The sequence below is a fragment of the Urocitellus parryii genome, chromosome 5 (genome assembly GCF_045843805.1).
Source record: "Urocitellus parryii isolate mUroPar1 chromosome 5, mUroPar1.hap1, whole genome shotgun sequence".
Classification (NCBI taxonomy): Eukaryota; Metazoa; Chordata; class Mammalia; order Rodentia; family Sciuridae; genus Urocitellus; species Urocitellus parryii.
Window position 1 is genome coordinate 70,155,306 of NC_135535.1, and position 25,769 is coordinate 70,181,074.

General features: G+C 38.7%; 1 protein-coding gene across 2 annotated transcripts in view; it reads right to left on the minus strand.

Annotated features, from left to right (window-relative positions):
- Nucleotides 1-25,769, minus strand: part of Ano6 (anoctamin 6) — a 192,331-nt gene that overhangs the window by 36,835 nt on the left and 129,727 nt on the right. For both annotated transcript variants that reach the window (XM_026400643.2, XM_026400644.2), the window contains 5 exons: nt 23,679-23,813; nt 17,145-17,250; nt 12,386-12,446; nt 4,471-4,613; nt 2,245-2,322 (listed from right to left, as the gene is read on the minus strand). In XM_026400643.2, the coding sequence (XP_026256428.1) occupies nt 2,245-2,322; nt 4,471-4,613; nt 12,386-12,446; nt 17,145-17,250; nt 23,679-23,813 (523 nt within the window). The remainder of the gene's footprint in view (nt 1-2,244; nt 2,323-4,470; nt 4,614-12,385; nt 12,447-17,144; nt 17,251-23,678; nt 23,814-25,769) is intronic.

Genomic DNA, 25,769 nt, shown 5'->3' on the forward strand with positions numbered 1-25,769 from the left:
GTCACCAGCTCAAAGGTAAGCAGGTACTATCTTCTGTTTTAAACATAGAATCAAGGGAGGTTCTGGACAGGCCATGAAGCTGGCCCAGAGGTGCCCTGCATGAACTGTGTCTGCCGACAAAAGCTCCTTGGGCTTTCCCTAGTCGGGTTTCAAACTGGCAGTTGTTCACGGCTGCATTGCCACAGATTTTTTTCACTGCTGCTCTGCATTTCTGACTTAGTCCAGCATCCATGCAGGTATCTGAATCATACTTTGTACGTAAAAGCATTTTGCCTTCTCAGTAAGCTGATTTTCTCTGGTCACTGAATAATGTACATTAAAGGCCCCATGAATTTTCTCCTCACTTGATACCTTTCCAACAATGTCTAATACTGTGTATCTTTAAACTGTTTTCCACACATCTGTTTTATTGGATAGATTCCAGAATCATGTCTGCTCATGAGGCATGTTCCCAAAAAGAAAAGACACAGAGAATGGAAACTTCAGGACCAAGTAAATCATGTCACAATGTAGTCAGTAACAGAGGGAGGCTGCTTTCACCTGCAGGGTACAGTACAGGGAGTGACTATAGGATGGTGCTGCAGTCATCTTGCCACCATAAGGCGGTACCCTGACCCAGCACACTGGCAAGTCACCTGAGACAGAAGGAAGACAGAACATAGACTTTGATGCTATTTGGGCAGAAGTAGCTCCCCTGACTAAAGCCACACTTCCAACTTGGAATTTTCAGCTCGAGAACCAATGAATCCCACCTTCCCCCATTTTGTTTTGTTTAAACCAGCTAGAGATTTGATTTTTGTCACATACAATTGAAAGACTTAACTATAAAAACAAAGAAAAATAGGAAAATTCACCTACTCTTCACATGGGCATAATTCAAACCACTTTACATATTTTATCCTTTGTTCAAAATTATAAAAATGCCTATGGTTTATGATGTATCATAAAATATTTCCATGAGTGTGCTTTTACATGACTGTACAATATTCTATATGGTGGGTTTGAAGGTAGGACACCTGGTTGAGATATATATTCATGTGTGAATGTGTGTATAAAATGTTGTGATAGATGTCCGAAGAAATCTTACTTTACTTGCCATTTTGAAGTATTGATTACAAGTTTCTAAAATCCTAAATTAGTGAATTGAAGTATGAATATTCTGGGGACTCTTGATACGGATGGCCTCACAGCTTACTAGGAAGGCTGAAGCAATGTAAAACCCAGGACCCCAACATAAGAGTGAGTGATTCTGCACATTATCCTTACAGACTCTTAGCCTTGTTTGAGAGGCAAAATATTGTATCTCATTTTAATGTGTACTGATTTAATTACTATTGGGTTTTAATAATGTAGTTACTAAAGAAAATAATCAATGTTCTCTCTTTTGCTACTAGATTTGTGTGTTCTCTGGATTCTGTGTATTAGAGGTATTAACACTGTGCCCCTTCACAAATATTTCTTCTGGTGTTTTGTTGAAATTTGTATGAAAATATTTAGATATTTTCCTCTAAAACTTCTTTATATTTTAAGTATTTATTTCTAACTATGGTTTAACACTTTTAAAAAGTGTTTTGGGAACTTATTATAGTGTGTGGTTCAAGATATGGCTTTAACCTTCCTCCAATAGTTAACAAGTATTCTATTACCATTTATTGCATGATCTCTACTTATCCCATGGATTTATAATGTCTCCCTTCTGATATATTAAATTACTGATACCAGAACCTATTTTTGGGCTTCATGTCCTATCCTCTAATCTGCTTTTCTTGAGCCAATAAAACTCCCACTAAATTATATTACTAGTATGTTTTTATGAATAATAAATCCAAAACTAATTTAATAAGTTCTGGCATTATAGAAACACTGTCCTTTCATCTAAAATTATTTTTTAAGACTTCTTTCATGTCTTCCAGTAGTTTTTTTTTTTTTAAGTTCCCATTCTCTTTCTGCTAAGGATATCCCTCAACATTTTATTTTAGTTGTTGACATTGAAAGTCAGAATTCTTAATGCCTCCCATTTGGTCTCTTTACTAGAAACTGGAAAATACTGAACCACTGGCCTGATTTAAACAAATGAGGAAGGAGGAACTAGAAGAACCTAGCTAAGCTGTCCCTACAAGTATCTCCATGAGGCCATATAGTTTCTAGGCTTTAGTTTCCTTGATATTTAATATTAGACACTGAAAAGTGTGTTATGTAATAAATTACTCAAAAAAATTGTGTGTGTGAGAGACAAATTCTTACCCAGAAAAGGACAGCACTTGCACAGAGGGTTATCCTTATACACTTTCCCCAGGCAGTGAAAGGAATACGCTCTTCTTCCTAAGGAAGAAAAAAGTTAAGGGGATTACTCTAATACAATTACTTTTCCCCAAATCTGTTGGTAAATCTTAATTTTTTTAAATAAATTGATTCATAAGCATTGTCTATTCATGATTGAACATTTTTTGTTAATAATTTCAAACAGACACACAACAAGGCATGTGCAGTGTTTATTTTTATAACCGTGTTTGGAAAACGTAAGCATGAGTAATAAACTGCTTTCCTGCCATGACCTGTACTTAGGAATCTAGGCACCTGTCAGTGCCAACCCGTAAAGCTGACATTGCTGGGCTTGTCTTGGATTTTGAAAATGACTGACAGCACAGAGCCCAGGGGGAAAAAAAAAAAAAGTATCTCTAAATACTAGGTATCCAGTGTTTCTTGGTTGAGCTTTATATATTAATATGAATTTTTAGAGAGTTTCCATTTTATACTTACAAAAACTTTTTTTTAGTTGGAGATGGACACAATACCCGTATATTATTTATTTTTATGTGGTGCTGAGGATTGAACCTGGTGCCTCACATGTGCTAGGCAAGTGCTTTACACTGAGCCACAGTCGCAAACTCTCCATTTTATACTTGATAAGAATAAATTTAGATTCTTAAGAAATCAATATTCTTCATGATTTACCTGGATTATAAAAGTACCAACAGTATAATAGCTGCAAATACTCACATGGTGTGCACTCTGTGCTAGATACTATTTAAAGTGGGTTTTACACATAAACTCGATTGCTTCTTACCACAGTGATACAGAAGTAACTCTATTATCCCCATTTTATAGATGAGGAAACTTAGGTACAGAGAAGTTTAGTAATTTGTCCCAGATCACCCAACTAGCAAGTTGCTGTGTTCATGCCAGGATTCAGGCAGTCTCATGCCTGAGACTTCACCACTGGACCATAGCCTCTCTAAACCAGTGCAGGATACACTGACAACAAAAATAAAATGAGGAAGAAATATAGAGGAAAGAGAAGTTTCAATTGCAATTTCTTAACAAGCAACATTTCAGTGGAAATTTGACTTGTTATATTGTTGGTGACTTTAAATATAAAATTGATAGGTTTAAATGACCACATTGTCATTAGTATTTTTCAGCATCCACTTTATGAACATCTAATTTTGTCTAAGTATCAGCTTTCCTTTCTGAATATATAATCTTTCAATACATGCTTTGACCCGTCCGTCTTCTCTTGTAAACGGCAGTAACTATTCATAACAGGGATTATTTGAAGCTTGTTACATTGTAAGAGACAAATGTCACCTTCTATTCATAACTGAACCTCATTTTTTTCCCACTTATGAGGAGGTTGAACTGCTCCCTCCAGTCCCTTTTAGTGCCAACATTCTGTAAATCTCTGATTCAATTTATGAAATCTATAGTTGGATGTTCTCAGCTGCTCTTGGTGAAAGCATTTTCTTACCAAGAGCTATTTGTATTCTGAACCTACTGTCCTAATGCTGATGACTGCAAGCACAATAAGCTCTAAACTTCCTGTGTTGATGGAAAGAAGCAATAATGCAGAAGACTCAAATCACTTTCCAAGAGCTTTGGCATATATACAGAGAGATCTATAGTTTTATTTTTTATCTCTGCAGCAGTAGTGATAGTAGCGAATCTACCTCGCCAATGATATAAAATGCCTAGCAAGGGACCGGACATGGTTGAACCTCAATTAATGTTTCTCTTCCTCATTCATCCTTTTTTCTGTGCATGTCCCGACCAGAAGGTGGAGTAGAAACTAAGGCTTAGTGCAAGATGAAGGGGTGGCTAATTTAGGATGAATAAAGGACTATAATGAAGTGCATGTGAAAAAATGAGAAACAACTATCAAATCCAAAGCACCTTTCCTGTCACAGTCTAATTTCCTTCTGGCATTTTAAACTTTATTACAAAAGAAAGGACAATATTTGTCCCCTATATTCACTGTTTCAAGTATCTTCATCCGGGCTGAGCATCAGAATCAATTATAGGAGCTTCAAAAAAAAAAAAAAAAAATCTCGAACACACTCAGGCTACTAAGTACCGCCAGAGTATGTGGTGATACAACTCGGGCATCAATATTTTTAAAACTCCTCAGGTGATTCCAGTGCACAGCCACTGCAGTAAACAGACTAAACTGCATTTAAACGGCATCGCCCTTACCTGGGTAATCTCGTTTATTACCACGTGAGTACACTGTGCTTCGTATTCTGGCCGGGGTTGTTCTTCCTGCTGTAACTCAACAGTGTCCCATTCATACTCAAGTTCTGCCTGGCGCCGCTTCCAGAACTCCAAAAATAAGGTAACTAACGAAGGAAGAGAACAGGATCATGTGGATCCTCGATGATGAGTGATGTTTAAGAAATCCATACTGAATAATAGTTACCCATAACACTTTGTATATAATAAACAGAATATAATTTATAGGTGATACTGGTATTTAAAAGTAAAAAAATAATTTCTTTTACAGAAAACAATAACTTACACAAATTATGAAGCAGACTAGCTTATGGGGAAGGTATTAGGAGGGCAGCGACTAATGCTCTAATACCAGCACTTTATTGACCACTAAAAACACAAATAATATTGTAATTCCAAAGCAGTTCATGATCCATCCTTCAATCTGCTTTTCCCTACATCCCTTTCTCTCTCGATTCCTCCCTTCCTATGAGGTTTGGGGAGAAGGGAATGTGTTAGTGCTCTCCAAATAAGTTAATATAATATTCTTCCATGTGGAAAGCTAATTTTCTCTCAATTTTGTATAAGTATGAACAAATTTTTCAGAATCATTTTTCAGAATTTGTAACTCAGAATACTAAATAAAAACATTAAATGTCAATTGAAGATGTAGTTTCAAGGTAAATTTCCTTGACCCTTTCTGACTGCTACCCTTAAGTGCTTCCTGTATAGAAATTCTGAAATGACCACTGTTCTATTCACAAACACTTTTCAATTGTTGACTATTTGCAGAGAATAAAGAGAAACAAGACAGTCCCTCTTAAAGGAGCTTCTAGGTGCGTGGGTGTGACAGGTGCTGTAGACTCTTCAGAGGGCCATGACAAAGGTGAGTACAGTTAGAATGTCTAACTGTCCTTTCTAGGAGAGGGACCATTGTGTTGAGCCTTGGGATGACTGAGCTGAGTGGGTGAAAGTGGTGGGAGGTGGAGAGTTGGAGCCGCACATGAAAAGGCAAGGAGGAGCTGGGCATGGTGAAGCACACCTGTAATCCTAGTGAGGTTGAAGCAGGAGGATAGCAAGTTCAAGGCTGACCTTCAGCAACTTAGTAAGACCTTCAGCAACACAGTGAGATCTGCTCTCAAAATAATAAAAAGGATTGGGAATATAGTACTAAAGGGCCCCAGGGTTCAAGTCCCGGTACAAAAACAAGACAATGAGGCCAGAATCCCAGGACAAATGGTAGGGTTTTAAGTGTTGTGATACCCAAGGTAGGCAGCCAGGTGGGAGAACTGCTAGGGAGCATTTCACAGGGCTCTGTGTACCTGAAAGAGTTGGGATCCGAACCTAAAGGGACAGATACACAGAAGGTGGTCTAGAGTGAAACTGAAGGAGGGAGACTGGCTGGCAGGCACATGATAAGGCAGCATACTTGAGGGATCCTGAGCAGGCAGAGAGAAGGGGCAGGAAGAGGTCAAGGATGCCAGCCAGGCTTCTGGCTTGTGCAGTATCTTTTATTCTACTTCAGAAGTGCAGTGAGAGGAGCAAATCTAGGAAGGAAGACAGTTGGTTCTGTTATGACCAGGTGCCTGTGGGCTGCTTCTGAAGAAGAGTCCAGTAGGCAGATGTCCAATCCAAAATGTAGGGGAAGATCTGGGTGGAACCAGGAATTTTGTTTTCTGAGTGTCAACTGCATCCCGACTGAGTGGATGCGATCACTAAATGAGGTGTACATCCAGTGGTAAGAGTGGTAATTCTCACCCTGGCTGCACATGAGAAGCATTTGGGGAGCTTGTAAAAAATACGAAGCCCAGGTACCCCAACCCTGAGATTCTGACTTAACTGGTCTGGAATGGGGCCTAAGTATAGGGAGGGAGAGAATGTGTATCCTGTGTGTGTAAACTCTAAACAGCATGCTGGGTTGAGAACCACTGGAGGGGAGGGTGAAGAGGCTGGAATGCAGTCTGCAGCCTGAGACGTAGGAGGAAGTCTTGGGATGTGGCTGTGAGGAGCACAACTCGGTGTTCTCCACTGGTAAAGTCAACTGAAACACTTCCCAACAGTGTTTTTTGATTCCTACTTTCCAAGTTAGAGTAGAAATAACAAATTGAGTCCATTCCAACTTAAGGTTAAGTGTTGGTATAAAAAACAATGGCTCCACCACTGAGAAGCTTCCCAGGTACTGTGTCCCTGTTCAGGAGGAAATGAGGTGAGTATCTACCTCTTTGTCATGGGGATAAAAACCTTTAGGACATTAGGTAATTGTATAGATGGAGCTGTGACTGGTTGGTCTTGCTGCCCACCTGACCCAAGCTGGCCTCAGGTGAGAGAGATGCCCCAAAGAGACCCCTGTTGGGAGACAGGAACTGCCACTGAGCCAACCCTCCATGGGCCACATATGAAGCAGCATGACATATGCCTTCCACTTACTAAAGTCCCCTACCCTCTGCATTTCCTAGTAAACACTCATCTCTTCCATCAAACAGAAGACCCCTGCTTTAATTGACCCAAGTATTCTACTGCTACCATTGCATATACCTCCACTCCCGAAGTTCTTTCAACTCTGTCCCCAAACCACAACTATGAAATCATTTCAGTGATAGGGTACATTCTCTCAAAAAAGGCACACTTAATTACTTATGTCAATCCCTCTGACTTTCAAATCTGCTTCTAGATTTACTGTATTTCATGTCCATGAGAATTTCACCTTCATTAGGGCAGGGATTTTGTTCACATCAAAAGTACTAGCGCTCAGTAGGCACTTAACAGATGAATGCACTGAAGGAAATAGTTCTGAACACTGGAGGCATCCAACCCTTGCAGAACCATCCAGTCAGAGCACCCAGTTGATGCCCACTGCTCCCCTCTGTGCACAGCTGTCTACATTCCACTACTCTCTGTTCTGCTATTCTACTTGGGCCCTCCAGACCACCATGTACCCAGCAAGAAGCCTGGGTAACCTGAGATGAAGAACATACCATGGAGAATCTGACAGTTTCCTGGAGAGTCAAAGTCAGTTCTTAGCACCTGGATGCTGGGCCAAGTCCAGGGTAGACAGAATGCAGGAATCACCATCTGCCCTCTCCTGTCTCACAGACTACAGATATATTCTTTGAATATAACAATTGGTTTAAAGAGAATTGTGATTAAGGACACCAAAATCCTGTTGCACTCTGGCACCTTCTTTGGTTTGAGTGCCAGAAGCTTGGTCCTCAGTGTGGTGATGTTGGGAGGTGGTGGGACCTTCAACAGATAGAGCCTAGTAGGAAGTAATGAGGGCATGTGACTGCTGTCTTTGGGAGGAATTAAGTAATTCCCCTGGGACTCCATGTAGTTGCCAAGAGAGTGGGTTGTTATAAAACAACATTGGCCCCACTCTGATCTTTGGTTTTATTTCACCAGATCAATCTCTCGCTCCCTCACATGCTCCTGCTATGATGCCATCTACTATGTGAGACAGCCAAGGTGGCCTCACCAAAGCCAAGCAGATGTTAGTGCTGTGCTCTTGAATATGTAAAACTATGAACTAAATAAACCTCTTTTCTTTATACTTTATCCAGCATCAGACATTTTGTTATAGAAATGGAAAACTAATATGGCACCAAGTCATCTATAGGCATAAATTAAACTTATTAAAATTATACTGGAAGACTATTTTTTAAAAATTCCTGTTATAGAAATAAGGGGCTGTATCTATGTCAGATGAGGTATAGCCAAGAATATAGATTCAACATTAAGTCATTCCAATTTTTCATAGCTCCAAACATAATAATGCAACTCATTCAATTAAAATAAAGATTTTTGTATCTTTCTAAAACTTGTACAAATTTAATATACACTGCATTTTGTCAATGATCCAAAGGCTGAGAACAGCCAAATTATTTGCAGAGCTCTTAGTCTGTTATCATTTTCTATCTATGGGGCCTCAGGTAATTTGCTTAATTTACTTGAGTGTCATTTTCTTCATCTTTAAAAATCCTGTCATTTATGCAGTGTCCATCTAGCAATAGTAAGAACAGGAGATGATTCGTGAAAATAAGATTTTCTCATTTAAAAAACACACAAGCAATTCTTTTCAAAAGTAAGAATAGTGGATGCTCTTTTCCCTCCTGCATGAACTTATGTATAAGGGACACAAAGGCTGAGGTTTACTAAATCCTGAACTTTAGAAGCCATTCTGCCTAGTAAGTGATTAAGACTGCAATGTCAGCAAAAAATGATGAGTTGTTAGCAAATTCCCAACTTGAAGGCAAACCCTTCAAGGGAGTTTTGGTTCCTCATTTCACTTGCAGCCTAGGAGTCTCTGGGGTCTGTGGAAGGTACTGTTCACTCAGTATACTCACTCGGTACTTTGGAGTACTACTGGGCCATATCAGTGCTGACCCACAATGCCTTGTGTCCCAGACAGGATTTCCTGTTCTGCATCTTCTGTTCTCTCTCTCTCTCTCTCTGCAATAAAATAGTAGAACTCCAAAAGGGAGCCCTGCATGGCAAACCCACACCGCCAGGAGGCTCTAGTTAATGAGACAGTTAAAAATTCTTGAACCAACATATATAATAAGAGGGAAGATTGTCTGGGTCTTGGGAATCAAAAACAGGTTTTCCTTTTAGTCATGATTTTAGTTCATCTAAAGAAACATACATTAGATGAAGCAGACACCTGTCCACAAAAGAGGGGTTCAGGTAATCTAGCGTTGGTGGTGTCACGTCCTTCAATGTATAAGGACGAGAGATGCTCGGGTCGATGGGAGGGATCTGGTTGCTATAATAGTTTGCTGCTAAAGGTCCAGGATATTTTAACGGGTCTTCAAATTATTCAGACCTTGTTACTCACAAAAGCTTAAAGGCAGATTAGCTTGCTCAGTGTTTATCGTATGTTCCTAACTTTAAGGTCAAAAGGTTAAAAATTACATTTTTAGACTTTTAAAACTAGGATTCCGGAGTGACTTTGAAGATGCTAATCAGATGCATCTGTATCGCTGAAATCAGAAACGAAGCGGTGTGGTGGTATATACCTGTAATCCCAGTGGCTCAGAAGGCTGAGACAGGAAGATCACAAGTTCAAAGCCAGCCTCAGTAACTTAAAAAGACCTTAAGCAACTCAGCCAGATCCTGTCTCTAAGATATAAACAAAGGGCTGGATTTCTCAGTGGTTAAGCACCCCTGGGTTCAATCCCCGTTACCAAAAAACAAAACAAAACAAAACAGGAAACCCAGTTGAATGAAGCAGAGGCAGGGGTGGCAGGAGCTGTGTTATTTTGCTACTATGGGCCTGCAGGAGCAGTACAGTCTGAAACCGACAGTTGCGCCAGCTATTTCGTCATCCCCAAGTACAGCTAGGTAGGTTCCTGATTCCCTGGATCCTTATTGATCCAGGTGTCCAGTGTTTTTCTGGAAATTACGAGGCCCCATTTAAAAGCCCTCTTAAAAACGACAGTCATGCAGCCACTAGTCTGAGCCAAGGAGAACCAAGAAGCAGCAGGTCAGAAGCAACAAGGAACAGGCAGGATGGGAGGTGTTCAGGGCTCCATGATCAGCGTGATTTGTTGGGTTGGTTTGGCTTGAAAGGGTGAACATTTTTCAGATAAGTATATGATTTGTAGTACATTGCTTATAAAAGGTTTTCTACCCTCAACTTTTGTAATTTCCAAGAGGAGAAAAATTAGTGCCATATGCATCTGGGCACAAAAGAGATGCTACGAGGAATATGATGGTGATGATATGAATAACTTCACATAAGCCTCCCGCCTATTCAGTTCTGCAATTTCAGATTCTATAACGAGGTTCACAGCAGTGGCTCTCATAAGGCAGAAGTAACAAGGAAAGCAACATAAAGCACTTAAAATAAAGAGTCCATCATACATACATATCCTTAAAGATATACACATGATGCTGTGAGCAGTGCTGAAACGCTTTCGGCATTCTAAAATCAGATGAGATAAATTCAGCAGCCCAATGCATAAGGCAATTCTGTAAACATGGTGCAGTTAATGATCAGAAAAAGGAAGAAGTTTAGCTAAGAAATTTGAGCTTTGTCTTTCCGGTGTGAACATTAATTTTTTTTGCTTAATATAAAATGTCATCTTTAATTGGGGCGATCAGCATCCATTAGTATACAGACATCAACAGATGTGTTGGAATCTGACAGGTTATAAATCAGTGCTGAGACTAGGCCAAGACAAGAGTTAAGTGCATAGTCAAGAACACTGCAGATTTTGGAGCATTTTGGATTTCAGGTTTAGGTGTTTAGCACCTAAATTCCTTTGGGGGGGGGATGTGTCTTACAATGGAGGGGTAAGGAGGATACTAACACATGAATTTGCTCTTTATGCTTCTGTGTCAAATATTTGCCAGAGTGTGGACTCTAGTGAAAACATGCTAAAAGTTGAATGACAGTGTCACTCATTGGATAAGTTTGGCCACAGCATAGTTCAATTTAGCAAAGTGCAGCAACTAACATCTCTAAAAAGTGTACAAAGAACTGGCCATTTGGTGACCCTTCGAAGGCACAACCACTGTCAAAGAGACATACTGCTGAGGACACCTGTCAAATCACTGTTTCTGTGAGCTGCATGTAGTGACATGTCCTTCTCTTAAGAGATGTGGTTCAGTTCCTTCCCCCACCTTCTATAAACTGAACTCTCTGGGTCCCTTGACTTACACAATGAAGCTGGAAATGCACTTATCTTTGAAAATGGGATTTTTTCCTTCTATGTTAGAACATTTACATCAAACATTTAAAAATGTGCATTTAAAGAAAATAATTGCCTCATTAATGATGTTATCCAAGAAAAAAAAATAACAGTGTTCAAATTCCTACATCAAACTTACATTCCTTAGGATTATATATCTATTCTACTTATTACATGGCATTTGTTGTTATTATTATAAGAGTAGTACTTATTAAATATTCATGCATATATAAAAGGAAGAAATTGTACCCATAATCCTAGTGTTGCTGCTTCCTCCTTACCCCTACTCCCCACCCCAAGAAAATATTAGATGAGTCATAGCGTGGGGGCTGTTGCAATACAGGCTGGCATCTCCAATCAGAAAACCTGAAATCTGAAAGGCTCCAAAATCTGAAACTTTTTGAGCACTGACATGCTCAAAAACACTTCAGATTGTGTGGAGCATTTTGGATTTCAGATTTTTGGATTAGGGATGTTCATCTGGTAAAATCTATGTAACCATTCAAAAATCTGAAAAAAAAAATTAAAAAATCTTTGCACCCTGAAACACTTCTAGTCCCAAACACTTTGAATAAGGAATACTCAATCTATGATGGGTTCCAGTGAAATATGAGCCCCATGTTAAACTAATATCTAGTTTAATAAGAGGCATGGGTAGGGTTAATTCTCCCACATGGATGATGGCTTGGCCATAGGACTTGATTTTTCTGATGGACATTAGCAAATTTGATGCAACTATGGACTTAAAAATGCCTGTGTATTGGGGCTTGTTCTTTCTTTCTTCACTGAAATTATGTGAAGAATCTGGGGTTTGTCTATTTGAGGATGAGAGACCTTGTGGTACAGAGAAAAGCCTTTCCAGATGAGCCTGAAAGACCAAACCAGGTTTGTAATTACCAGACCATCTACCCCCCCAAGGGAGCCACAAGCTCACTACAGAGATCAGATGAGCCTAAAGAACCTTCCAGCTGATTTACATATTGTGAGAAATCATAAAATAAGAAATAAGGTTTGTTGTTTTAATCCACTGTATTTTGAAGTTGTTTTTTTTAAATAGTAAAACCTAACTGACACAAGGGTAGATGTATAAATGAAGTTCTTATGGGTGCCGAAGTTTAGGCAATAAATGATCATAAAAATGGGTAATTTGATGACCTATATAGAACTGTATAATACTATTAATTTTGTGCATAGAAATGAAAATAACTTACCCCAAACTCCCATAAATACTGCAAAGACCAGGGTTCCAAAACTGTCAAAGATGCACAATTTCTGGAAAATATATAACATACAATGAATCAAGTTTTTCACTTATTGGAATTCAGTAAACACATAGTCTCGTATATTCTGCATTCTGAAGTTCTTTCTAAAACTAATCCCTAGTTTAACAATTACCATGTGAACTATATACTCATGGGTAGCATTTCTCATTCTTTTAAAAGCAAATGCCTTTTTCGATATTAACCTGAGTGCATTTTCCAATGGAATCTTTCCACGTTTCGATAAACAGGTGCAGCTGCTAAGACTCTACTCTGTTTGAAGCCTCCTTCAGCCTTGAAAAATGGCCTCTCTATATGAGCTGTCATAGTGAATGTGAGGAAGTAGCATGGTGGATCTAAGAAAACAATACCCTCTAAGCAAATCTTAGCTTTATGATTTGCATCTTATCATCCTCTCACCCTCCTCAGATGGTAAGTTCATGAATTCCTGATTTTCTTGTTCAAAGAAGTACAAAGCTGAGGTTTATTCAGAGATGGATTTCCTCCAGGGGAGCTCTGCTCCCTCAAACCCAAGGATGGTATTTCTACTTGGCTGACACTTTCACTGGGATAATAGATACACAGGTGTGTTTGCTAACATTGCAATTAGTATACTGATCATCAGTGATAAATAACATATCTGGCCAAAGACGACTAGGGTCACTAGTTCTGCTAAATTTATCTCTTTGTTAGTTTATAAATAGCCTATCTTCCTTTATGACTTCCTGGAAAATTTTTAGTTGGTTACTAAATTTTTGTTACTGAGCAATTTTTTTTTTATTTCTTTAGAAAAATCCATAAAATAGGGGCTGGGGTTGTGGCTCAGCGGTAAAGTGCTCGCCTAGCACGTGTCCGGCCCTGGGTTCGATCCTCAACACAACATATAAATAAAGGTAATATGTCCAGCTGCAACTAAAAAAATAAATATTTAAAAAATCCATAAAATAATGGAAAAGTGACAAGCTTATGTTATATCTACTTCACAATAGATCAGATGAAAAGTAAAGTAAAAATGGAAACTGAATAGAAAAAAAAGCTAGATATTAAAAAAAAAAAAAAAAGCTTCAAATACCCAAGAACATTCAAAGCTGCAACTTTGTTTTAGGTAATTTTTTTTCTGGTTACCTTTATATACACATGTGAAGTGATCAACTTATGTATGCAAAAACATTAGTTATGCTATTTTCTTGAAAGAGTATACACCCAACTACCTTCTCATTCATCTGGTTTCCAAAGCCCATAGATGTTCCCTTGATCATCCACATAGTCCCTGATCAAAAAGCACAATTCTAAATTGTCTCAACAATTATTTTTCTCAAAAATCCAGCTCCAGGAAGAAAGGACTAATAAATGCATGACTGCATTGAGGAATAATGTTCTCCACCTACTTCTCTAGTTTGGAGATTTCATAAATCACATATTTTAAATCTTTTAGCTTTGATGCTTATGGAAACATTTTTTCCAAGTTGTCTATTAATGCTGTTTTATCCTTTATTGCAAATTATTGTTAAGTCCTGTGAAAAATAGTTCTGCATGTTATAATGTTGTGATTGCAGATTCTGTCCAACAATACTCCTGTTTTAGGAAGCAATGCAAGGCTCTATTAGATACTACCCTGCTTGCTCTGATACCTCTGCCTACCTACTCTGGAAGGAAAAAGCCCTTCCAGAATGAGGTGGCTAGGTGAATCCTCAACCTTATTCTAGGAAAATGTCCATGGAAACTCATCTAGCAGTGGTAGAGAAAAACAACAGGAAGACTGCCCAGATAACCCTGGCTGGTAGCCCAAGGCGAGGGGCATGCCTTGCACTTCAGAGAGAGAGAGATATAGGCCTGGATGAAGTTACCATTCTTGCCACAAGTGTGAGAATCAAGGACCCAGGAGGAAGAATAAGATATTTGGCTTTTTTGTTCTGTGTCCCATGAGCCATATGAAAGCAGAAAGTAGAGGAGAAAGTAAGCAAGGGGCTTTCTTGGTAAGAAGCCTTGCTTAGCATTTGTGTTTAAAGAATTTAAAGGCATTTGCTTTAAAACAGAGAGGGCAAGGTGGCTACCAGAGCAGCCCTAAGCCATCATACTCTTTGAGTCAAATGGGGCAGGAAAGATAAGAGCCATGTATGAAGGTGTGACAATTTTAAAAGAGGAAACAAATCGGAATCTTAAACATAAGACCATTTGTTATTCTTTCTTCCTGCAGAGAAACAAAAATCAAAATTTTATAACATTGTATTTCTAAGAACAAAATATTAGAACTGACCATGATTTTCTTTTGTCTTGTCTGCCATAAAGCCAAGGCCCTTATTCAATGATCAGTCAGTAAGAGCAGTATCAGTTATTAATCCCCACCATTCACATCGTTGTTTCCTCATTTCCTTGGTCCTGATTCTTATTACGATTTAAAATTTGTTAACCCTTTTGGCATACATATCAATTAGTGACTATCTCTTTTGAAAAGAGGTAGAAATTTATGCATAAATAAATGTATGAAGGAAGAAATTACTGCATTAACAAAAATTTCCATCTCATCCTTTAATTCATATTCTTTTTAATATGTTTCCTTCCCTTCATAAATCATTCTGGCAAGATTCAAGGGACCCTTTAGGAAAATGAAATTGGAATAGACCCATTTTTTTTTTATCAAAACAATGAATGGATAATGTACACAGACACTTGACAGTCATGTGCTAAGGATGGGTAGGTGGAGCAGAAGAAATGAGAGAAGAATGGAGGAGGGGAGTGTGAGGGAGAGAACTTCTGAGGGAAAGTGGACTTTCCACTATAGTTTTGTGGAGCATAATTTCCCTCTAGTATTGATTGTCACTGGCATTTGCTTTAAATCCAGGAACTCAGGATTTATGTTGAATAGTGACCTTTAGTTTATGAGTCAATATCACTGGAAAGCAGATCTTGCTAACTTCAAGTCTTTTATTTTGTGAAATTTTTTTAAATGGGCAGGGCTGTGTGCAATGAAATCTACTTTAATTCATAATTAAGCATAAAAATCTAAATGTTGTCAATGCCCTGCAATTATCTTAACTAAGTGGTGGAATAATTTTTTAATATAAATCCAACTTTGAGAGTAAGTGCCTGGTACCATTGTCAGCTAGGGAGGAACACAGTATTGGCAAGAAATGTAGATCTGCTCTCAGTTTCTGGCTTTGCCAGTGATCTTAAGCAGATTGTTGAATCTCTGCTTCTCAGTGTTTTACTTTATAAAATGTAGACAACAACTATTCTCTCTATCTGACAGGGCTTTTGTATATGTCAAAAGTAATAATTTCAGCATAAGAATTTTCAAAAGTATAAAATATAAAGTGACCTCACTGCAATAGCAATATAGTGGTACAATCAAGCTGATATCGAGTAGGTCAGAATGTTCTGAAGCCATGTAATGATTCCAAAACTGTCATGGCAGGATGAGGGGACAGAGAGATCACAACAATTGTCAGGAAGGTGCTATGAAGTAAGCTGGCCATCTTTCTTCCTGCTGTGGAGTTTCCAGACTGTTCTGTGATAAGCTCCCTCCAGTCTCAATGCTTGCCCTAAACCTGCTGGATTTTAAGAGGTCAAGAGCATCTGCAAGCACACACCTGTAATCCTAGCAACTGAGGCAGGAGGATTGTGAGTTTTGAGAATTGTCACCCTTAGCAACTTAGCAAGGCCCTAAGCAACTCAGTGAGGCCTTGTCTCTAAATAAAATACAATAATGGACTGGGGATGTGGCTCGGTGGTTAAGTGTTCCTGCGTTCAATTCCAGGTACAAAAAAAACCCAAAACCCATCTGCATGTATCAGGTGGGCTAGATGTATTTTGTAAAATGTTTTGAGACAAACACCTTTTATTACATATTTGCGAAACCTTCCCTATATATATTTATAGATTTTTTTTAGAGAGAGAGAGAGAGAATTTTTTAATATTTATTTAGTTTTTTTGGTGGACACAACATCTTTATTTTTATGTGGTGCTTAGGATCGAACTCAGCGCCCCACACATGCCAGGCGATCGAGTTACGGCTTGAGCCACATCCCTAGCCCCTATTTATAGATTTTTTAAATTTAGTTTTTATTTGTTCTTTTTAGGGCCCTAGTCTTGTGGGTGTACAGGATAGTGGGATTAAACAAAGAGGAATGAAGGAAAGGGAAGGGGGTAGGAATAGGAAAGACAGGGAAAGAATCCGATATAACTTTCCTATGTACATTTATGAATACAGATGGATTTTTAAAGACTCTGCTGGTCATATTTAGACTAAGCACAGTTTCAGAATACTTCAATGGGGAAAAACACAACTTTCACTCATACAAATTTCAGGTTTCGTAAGAACAAATAACAGGTTTCCTCTTGCTTCAATTAAGGAAAACACTTTTAATAGTAAACCTATTACAAAGTATTCATGAAATAAGCTGGGCTTGAGATCTTTGCTTTGATTACTTGAAATACCCAAACAGGTTCAATTCCACCATTTCGTCACTGACTCTCCATGAGATTTTAGATAAGCTTTTTGATCTCAATTTATCATTTGTACAAAGTGAGCAAGAGGAATAAACACATGCATTGCAATACTACCTTCAGAATTTTTGGAAGCTTAGTTGAAAAACACCTTTCGGATTCTTCAGAAGGAAAAAATGATATAATTTGTACATAATAAAAAATGACCTAGAAGGAAAAAAAAGTTGCTTTGTTATGTTTAAATATTTGAAATAACAAAAATTACCTTTGAGGACTCACAAGTAATATTCAGTTTCCAGAATGGACAAATCTTGTCACACTGAGGACACATGACAATCTTGCCACCAATATCAGGATCACAAACTTCTTTGCTAAAGAAAGAGAGAAATAAAACATTTAAAAGGCTTAATGAAAAGGACTTCCTTTCTGCCAGCATGATAAAATCCAATATCCATTCATGATAAGAAATAAAACTCTTATAAGAATAGAAGTGAACTTCATCAGACTGATAAAGGTTTGCTCCATAAAACCTATAAAAATATTTAATGGTAAATGCTTAAAAGTGTTTCCTTTAGCTCAGGAATAAGACAAAGGACTCTATCATAATCACTTCTTTCTAGCTGGAGGTCTCTGCCAGCACAGAAAGTCAAGGAAAACAAAGCCATGAGGGTTGGTCTGAAAGAAAAAAAACCTGACTCTACTGATTGGTTCATATAGACTATCATGTATCTTTCAATAGAATTTACATGTAAAATATTAGAATTAAGAAGTTTAAAGTTTGCTAGACAAAGAATCAATATACAAAATATACACAGTGACACAGAAAGGAATTGTATCTCTATGTACCTGCAACAATTATGAAATAATTTTTAAATGCCATTTTCATCAGCTTAAAAAGTATGAAGTGTTAGGTCGGTGGTGGCGACTTAGAACAAAGCAGCCCGAGCTGGAAGAGAACAGGAATCAGGTGCCAGCTGAAATGCCTGTCAATCAGCCAGATCTCCTGACTAACGCCTGTCAATCCGCAGGACCCCCTGGCCAATCCTGGAGTTCAGCCAACTCCCAGGGGGCAAGGGACCCTAGAAATACCTTTTCCTGTCCCAAGCCCTTCCCTTCCTGCTATAAGCCCCATAAAAGTCCAGTCCGGTCGAGCTTCCATGCAGTTTCTCCTCAGACCCTTCCCCTGTCCCCTCTGTGGGTCTGATCGAGTTCCACCAGGGAGTGATATCTCAATAAAGCCTGTTCAGCGGCCCTTTTAAATCTGCCTCCTTTGGTCGCTGCCTGACTCGCCTGATCTGACATGAAGTGTCTAGAACAGTTCTAACCGAACCTGATTTAAGATCTAGATGATGGAAATTTTAAATCTATAAGACAGTGAAGAGGACCTATTCTATAATATCATAATTTAGAAGAATCAATACTTGAAGATGTGAGATCTCTTCCATTTCAGCTGTAGGCTCCATGGAAAAGCAAAAGCTCAGTCAAAACACTACTGAAGAAGGCAATATTAAGAAAAACAACTGATGGAACACAAGAAAATTTTTAGACACAGATCTCCATCACATAAAAAACTGACGTAGGACAGAGTTGGTCCTGCAATTTAGTAAGTTGAGAACTGACCTTTCAATAAATATGGCTGGTACTACAGAATATCTATGTGGGAAATCATAAAATTAAACCAGTAATGATAATACATACAAATCAATTCCAGGTGGGAACTGAGAACATCAATAGTACTAATGTATTGGGGGAAAAAACAAACAGAATATTTAGATAATCTTAAGGTAAGATGAAATTTCCTAAATATAAAATCCCAAAGCATAAATCATCAAGGAAAATATTGATATATTCAATATTCTTTTAAAAGTAAGAATGTCATTAAAAGACAACTTGAAAGAGAGAGAACTAGCCACACAGTGGTAAAAGCTTTGCAACAGGTAAACATGACAAAAGATTACTCACCAGAATATTTTAAGAACTCCTACAAATTAGTAAGGAAAAAGCAAATAGATGTTGAACACCCACTCCCTGTAGCAGAAGCCATTCAGATGGATTCTTATGTCAATAGGACTAGAGTTGTGCAATTAGGGGACCTTGCAAAATAACTCAATAAAAACAAATGGGCCTGGGAAGCACTTCTGAAATAGTTAAGATCTTGAAAAACTAACTCCTCCATAAAAGCAGCAAAAATACTGGCAAAAATTGTCAAAATGAACCTTTGCAGAACTCTTGTTACTAACCAAATGCTTACAGTGATCTGAAGAGCATTAATTTGAAGGAAATTGGCTAAATCTCTAAGAACAGTGAGCTTTGTGGCATTTTAACTGGACCAATTCCCATCCCTATCTTCCAAGTTTCATGGTAACCTTAAAAAACCAGAAAGCCAAAGTAGTTTGGAGCTACCCCAAAACCCCAGAAAATTGTCAGTACTGGACCTATCTAGAAGCTCCCTGGAAATGCTCCAGGCACAGTATTTGTAATTTTGACCTTGTATTCAGGGATCAGACTGTGCAAACAGCCCAGTCCCCCAGGTGTCCATTCAAAGCAATCAGCAGGAATGGTTTAACTTTGCAGCTGCCTGAGGCAGTGATACCAGTAGAGGCTAACAAGAAGTTAACTCCAAAACTAAACAGGAAGAATTAGGGACTGAGGTAACCATAGAGGGTTTTATAAAGCTTCAACATACTCCTGGAATTGTTGAAGGCCATGTGCATGTGTAGGACCCAAGGCCAGGAAACACCTAAGGTAACCTGAATCTCTCACCTCTGGCTAACCTGAGGCTCTGCATGAGAAAACACAAAAGGATACAGGAGAGCTGAAAAGTGTCTGCCTGAGTGTCTGAGTGTGAAACACATTACACACAGGGGCAGGGGGAAGGAAATGACTGGTTCTAGTATTTAGTGAAATCACTAGTTAATCCAATCTTTAGCTGACAGCTAAAGTTACTGAACACAGACTTCAGAGGTCACACCTGACAAAGAATACAGACCTTATGGAATTAGCTCAGGACAGAAGCTGGACAAAGAACACCAGCATCAACAACAAGTAACAACAAACCCTGAAAGTGGGGAGGGGCCGGGTCCTGATTTCACTATTACCTACATTATAATATTTAAAATGCCAACTTCTCAACATAAAAAATCACAACATACACCAAGAAACTGAAAAGTATGGTTCTAATGCAGAGGGGGAAATAAGCAATCAAGAGAAACTGTCCTGAGGACCCCCATACATTGCACTTATTAGACAAAGACTTTACATAAGCAATTATATGTATTTCAAGAACTAAAGAAAATCATATCCAAAGAATTAAAATAGGTGAACCATATGAGAATATCAATAAAGAGATAGTCATTATTAAAAAAATTAGATATTTAAGGAAAGCAAAGTACAATAACTTCAATAAAAAATTATCTAGAGGGGCTCTGCTGCAGACATGAAATGGCAGAAGAAAGAATCAGTGGAAGCCAGTCGCTTTGGCGCCTGTATCCCAGCAGCTTGGGAGGCCGAGGCAGGAGGATCGAAAGTTCAAAGCCAGCCTCAGCAATATTGAGGCGCTAAGCAATTCAGAGAGATCCTGTCTCAAAATACAAAATAGGGCTGGGGATGTGGCTCAGTGATGAGTGCCCCCGGTACAAAAAAAAAAAAAAAAAGCCCCAAACCCCAAAACAAAGAATTGGTGGTGTTAATGCTGGTCTATTAAGATTACCCAGTTTGAGGAATGGAAAGAAAAAGGAATGAAAAAAATGAACACAACCTCAGACACTAAAAGGGGCAGAGCCAGGCATGGTGGTCAATGCCTAAAATCCCAGCGAATGGGGAGGCTGAGGCAGGAAGACCGCAAATTTGAGGCCAGCTTCAGCAACTTAGGGAGACCCTGTCTTAATTTTTTAAAATAAAGGACTGGGGTTGTAGGTGAGTGGTAGAGCAATCCTGGGTTCAATCCCCAGTCCCCCAACAAAACAAAAACAAAAATATCCCCCAATTTTTTCTGAAGTTTTTAATTTAAATATTTACTACAATAATCAAAGCTAGTATGTGTTGATCAATGGAAAAGAATTGGTAATAGCCGATTTTCAACCAGGGTGCCAAGATAACTCAACGGGAAAATAAGCAGTCCTCTGTAGATGGTCTGGGGCACCTGGAATGTGTGCATGAAAAATTAACTCAAAATGAATCAATCACAAACCTGAAACCATAAAACTCTTAGAAGATAAACACTAAGAAAATCATGAATGTGAATTACTGACTTCTTGGAAAAAAGCACAAATAATAAAAGAAAAAAGTAGGTGGGCTGGGGTTGTAGCTCAGTGGTAGAATACCTGCCTCACACACTTGAGGCACTGGGTTTGATCCTCAGCACCACATAAAAATAAACCAATAAAGATTGTATCTATTTACAACTTAAGAAATCAAAAAAAAAAAAAAAAAGAAAAAGAAAAAAGTAGGTAAATTGGATGTCATAAAAAAGCTTGTCAATAAATGTTCACAGTAGTATATTTATAGCAGAATTATTCACAACAGCCATAAAAGGATTAATATCCCCAATGTCCATCAGCAGATGAAAGGATAATGTGGCAAATCCATACAATGGAATATTGCCTGACCACAAAAGGGAGTGAAGGACTGATCAATGCTAGAACATGGATGAAAGCAATGTGCTCAGGGAAAGAAGATGGTTATGAAAAGCCACACGCTGTTCAGCTCCACTCCTATGAAATGTCCAGAGAACAGAAAACAGGTTAGTGGTTACCAGGGGCTAAGGGAAAAGGGTATTAGGAAATGAACTGCTAATGGGCACTTGTTTATTTTAGGAGAGATGAAAGGTTCTAAAAATTAGATGGGTGGTGGCTGCATAAGACTGTGAGTATACTCAAAAAACCTGAGCTGAACACTCAAATGGGTGACTTTTGTACTATATATATAAATTATATCTTGATAAAACTATTATTTTAGAGGCTGGAGTTGTAGTTCAGCGGTAGAGCGCTTGCCTAACATTTGTGGGGTGCTGGGTTCGATCCTCAGCACCACATATATATAAATAAATGAAGAGAATAAAAAATATTGTGTCCATCTACGACTAAAAAAAAACCCTGTTATTTTAAAAAGGGATATATCAACTTGAAACACTTTAAAGAAGAGGAAATACCTACAATATCCCCCACTTATGTGTCTACGTGTTTTCAAAACCACAAAATTAAATCAACTTTATGGGTCTAAGCTACAAATGTGATTTTAAAATATCAGTAAGTGTACAGGAATGACAAATACAAAATTTAATAGAGTAGTTATTTCCAAAGAAGACAGGGTTGGGTAAGGAATTGAGGAAAGCACTGTTATTTGAAGACAACACTTCTGTTCTTTTTCTTAAACTGGATGATGTATCATTATTCTTCATACCTTAAATGTATTTTCTATTCTTGTGAATCTACAGGTATGTGATAGAACTGAAAATATTTCAAATTTATACATTCAAAACATTTTAAAGATATTTAATACATAATTAAAGCCAAATCTTTTTGAGCACAGGACTATATCCCCAAGATCCTCCTCCTATTTTCCATAAAACAATCTGTGTGAAATGGCAGGAAATATGTGATGTGACTACCATGGTGATTTCATAAAATGAGTTACAATAAGAACAACCACATGAGAACCTTATCAAAATGCAACTTTCATAGTCTGCAAATGTATTTTTGAGATGCCTTTTTTTGTTGTTGTTGTTTTGGGCTGGAACAGTACATGAAACAATGGAGAAGCCAAGCACAAATTCAGGGGGAAAGGATCAACATTCAGCCTTTGGCCCAAACTCTTTTTCAGTGAAGAGGGGAGAGTACTTGACAAACCATCTGCAGCTTTCTAGCTAAGAAGCCACAATGGGCACAAAAGGCTCAGAATCCCCCATAAATGGAATGGGCAATTACACCCATGCATGGGGCAGCCATGTAAGCATCCTGCCTCAGGAGCCAGGATGATATGCTTGGGGCTTGAAAAATTTGGTCACCAACTCATTAATGGTGCCCAGAAATTTTGATCTGGCTGTTACACATGGACAGAGGCTAGATGATCAACAGAAAATGTCTGGTTCAGTGCTGCATCCCTTTCTGGTGGTTGAGACCCCGAAAATGGAGGAATGGCAACAATTCAGGACAGTGAGTGAAATTCAGAGTGCTCTGGCACCCAGGGACTTGCCTTTAGAAAGTGCAGCTGGTGTTTGAATTCCGAAATCAAGCATAAATGAATTCTCTCACTTGTTTTCCCAAACAGAGTCAGGAATAATTTTGTAAAAGTAAAAAAAAAAAAAAAAAAAAAAAGAAACCCCAAAACAAAAAAACCAGTGACTGTTTACTTGAGTTATTAAACATGAATTCTTAATACAGATTAGAAACCCATTTTGAAAAGCAGAAAAACACCAGCTCTATCAGTTTTCCCATGGAAACCCTGAAGAAATTAGGAGCTGCTCTTGGCCCATATCTGCAAAGCTGAGTGAAGCATTCCTCTGGGGCTAGAAGTTCAAGGGCAATTCTCCCTCCAGTCCTCCTTTCTTTTTCAAACAAAGTATTGTCTTAAAATATTGGAGTGTTTCTGAAGGGTAATATTCCTGTCAGAGGCTGGGTTGGATTATCTGAGAAAAAATTTTTTCCATTTCACTTAGTTATTAAAACAAAGGGGATATATCATCCAAAGAAATGAGTGTTCTGCACGGAGTCTTCTTTTACCAAAATAGCCTAAAATCCTGCAAATAATTCTATGTCTAATCAACTTTTCAGTGCGACAACAATGAGTAAACAGAGGTTACCTCCATGTACAGTTATCTTGATTAAGATATCCGTAGAGAAAGCAGGCCACCCCCACCACTGCAGCCAGCAGGAGCATCTGAGTGTAATAGCCCAGCCAAGCAAAGTAGATTCCAATCTTCTCTCCATAGTATTTCCTGAAGACAGACAGAAATTAGTTTTAGAAGACACAAATAATCACTCTGCAGCTTCATCCTAATATTATTTTCTGATTTTAAACAACGGAGGCTTTAAGCATAAGTCTCTGACTCAATTCACCCTTAAAACATGTCCGTCTTCGGAGCAGATCCCAAGTTCTGCTATGAAACAAAAGTGCATTACACATTATGGAAGCACTGATCATTATCACCGGTTTGCCTGTGGAAGCAAAATAAATTTAAAGGAGAGTGGGGGAAAGCAAAATGCTGACTATGGAGCAAACGGAGCATCAACATCACTCTCTGTAAGGACTAGTCCTAGTTTACACATTCTTCAGAGTAGTATTTTTAATATGCCTGAAACAAAATAAACAATTTTCTCACTTATCTGCCTTGGCAAACTTTCCTTTGAAGGAAATATAATGTAGGTCACAAATAATAAGAAAATGACTGATAATAATACTGTTGCCCACTCCCCATCTGTAGAGGATACAAAGATCCCCAGAGGATGTCTGAAATCTCAGGTAACACTAAATTTAATACAGTGGTCCCCCCTCGCCCCAATCCGAGTCTCACTTTCAGTGGTTTCTGTTACCTGTGGTCAAGAAAAAGAAGGTTGGGTAGGGTACATTAAGATACTACAGAAAGAGACCCCATTCAAATAATGCTTATTACAGCATACGATTATTCAATTTTGTTAGCTATCTTTAATGTGTTTATTTATAAATCAAACTTTATCATAGGTATATGTGTATAAGGGGAAAAAAAGAATACATAGTTTGGTCTCTGGCCAAAGTTTTTTTTTTTTTTTTTTAAAAACTCGTTGTAAGAACGAGAGAGGGAGGGTATATGTGAATGAGAAATCCACCCCCCTATATTTCTTATATCTACCACTTCTGTGTTTTCTAAGTTTTAAAAGTTAATTAATGATGTAACTTGGGGTAAAATGGAAAAGGGGAGGTAGGGGAGATTAGAAGAGTGGGGGCTGAGCAAGCAGCAGAGCCAGAATTATTCCAGAGAGGGAGGCCAAATACATCAGAGAGGGAGGGTTCGGGGACAAGGAGAAAACAACGAGTGGTTGTTCAGGCAAATGCTGCTGCTGCCTTTTCCTCAGCTGAATCCCGCCTGTCTGTCTTGGTGGGTGGAATCTGGAGACTTGCTTAGCTCTGAGGCATGGAGGAGACTCAGGGTTCAGTGTGAAGCTGGGTTCAACTCCCTGGGCTTTGCCTACGGGGGCACTTAGCTCTGAGAACAACCTGGAGACCTGGGAGGCTTCAGAGAGGGACATCCCTGGTCTGGACCAGCGCCACAGGCCACAGGCCTGGCAGGAGGCCTCATCCTGAAGGGTTGGGAACAACATGGGATGAGGGTATGGGAGGAACAAAGTGTGTTCATTTTCCTGTGTCTGAGGCTTTGTTGTCTGGCTCGTGGCTGGCAGGCTCAGGACAGTGCCTGGGAGAGAAAAGCCTGGCCAGGAGTTTGAGGTGTCTCGGCATGTTTTCTGTTATGCTTTCTGTAGCATGTTCTTGCCATGGTTTAGATATGGGTTACATGTGTCATCAAAGAGCTCATGTACTGGAAGTTTGATGCCCAGTGTGGAGATGTAAGAGGTGGATCCAAGTGGATGGTCACTGGAGACTTCGCCCTCCAAATGAATTAAGATAGTTCTTGTGAGACCCTGAGTTAGATCTCATGAGAGGTCATTATAAAGAGACAAGACTTGCTCCTCCCCTCCATCTGCCCTCCTATCTTGCCTTGTGACCCCTCCCTTAAAAATGTGCTCCAGCCCTGATGTGACCCAGCCAGGGGGGCCCTCATGAGAGTTGGCATTATGCTCTTTGGACTTGCAGCCTCCCAAACTCTAAGCTAAATAAACCTCTTTTCTTTATAAAGTACCCAGCTTTAAATGTACAGTACAGTAATGGGAAACAAGATGAATAATAGTTCTGATAAACC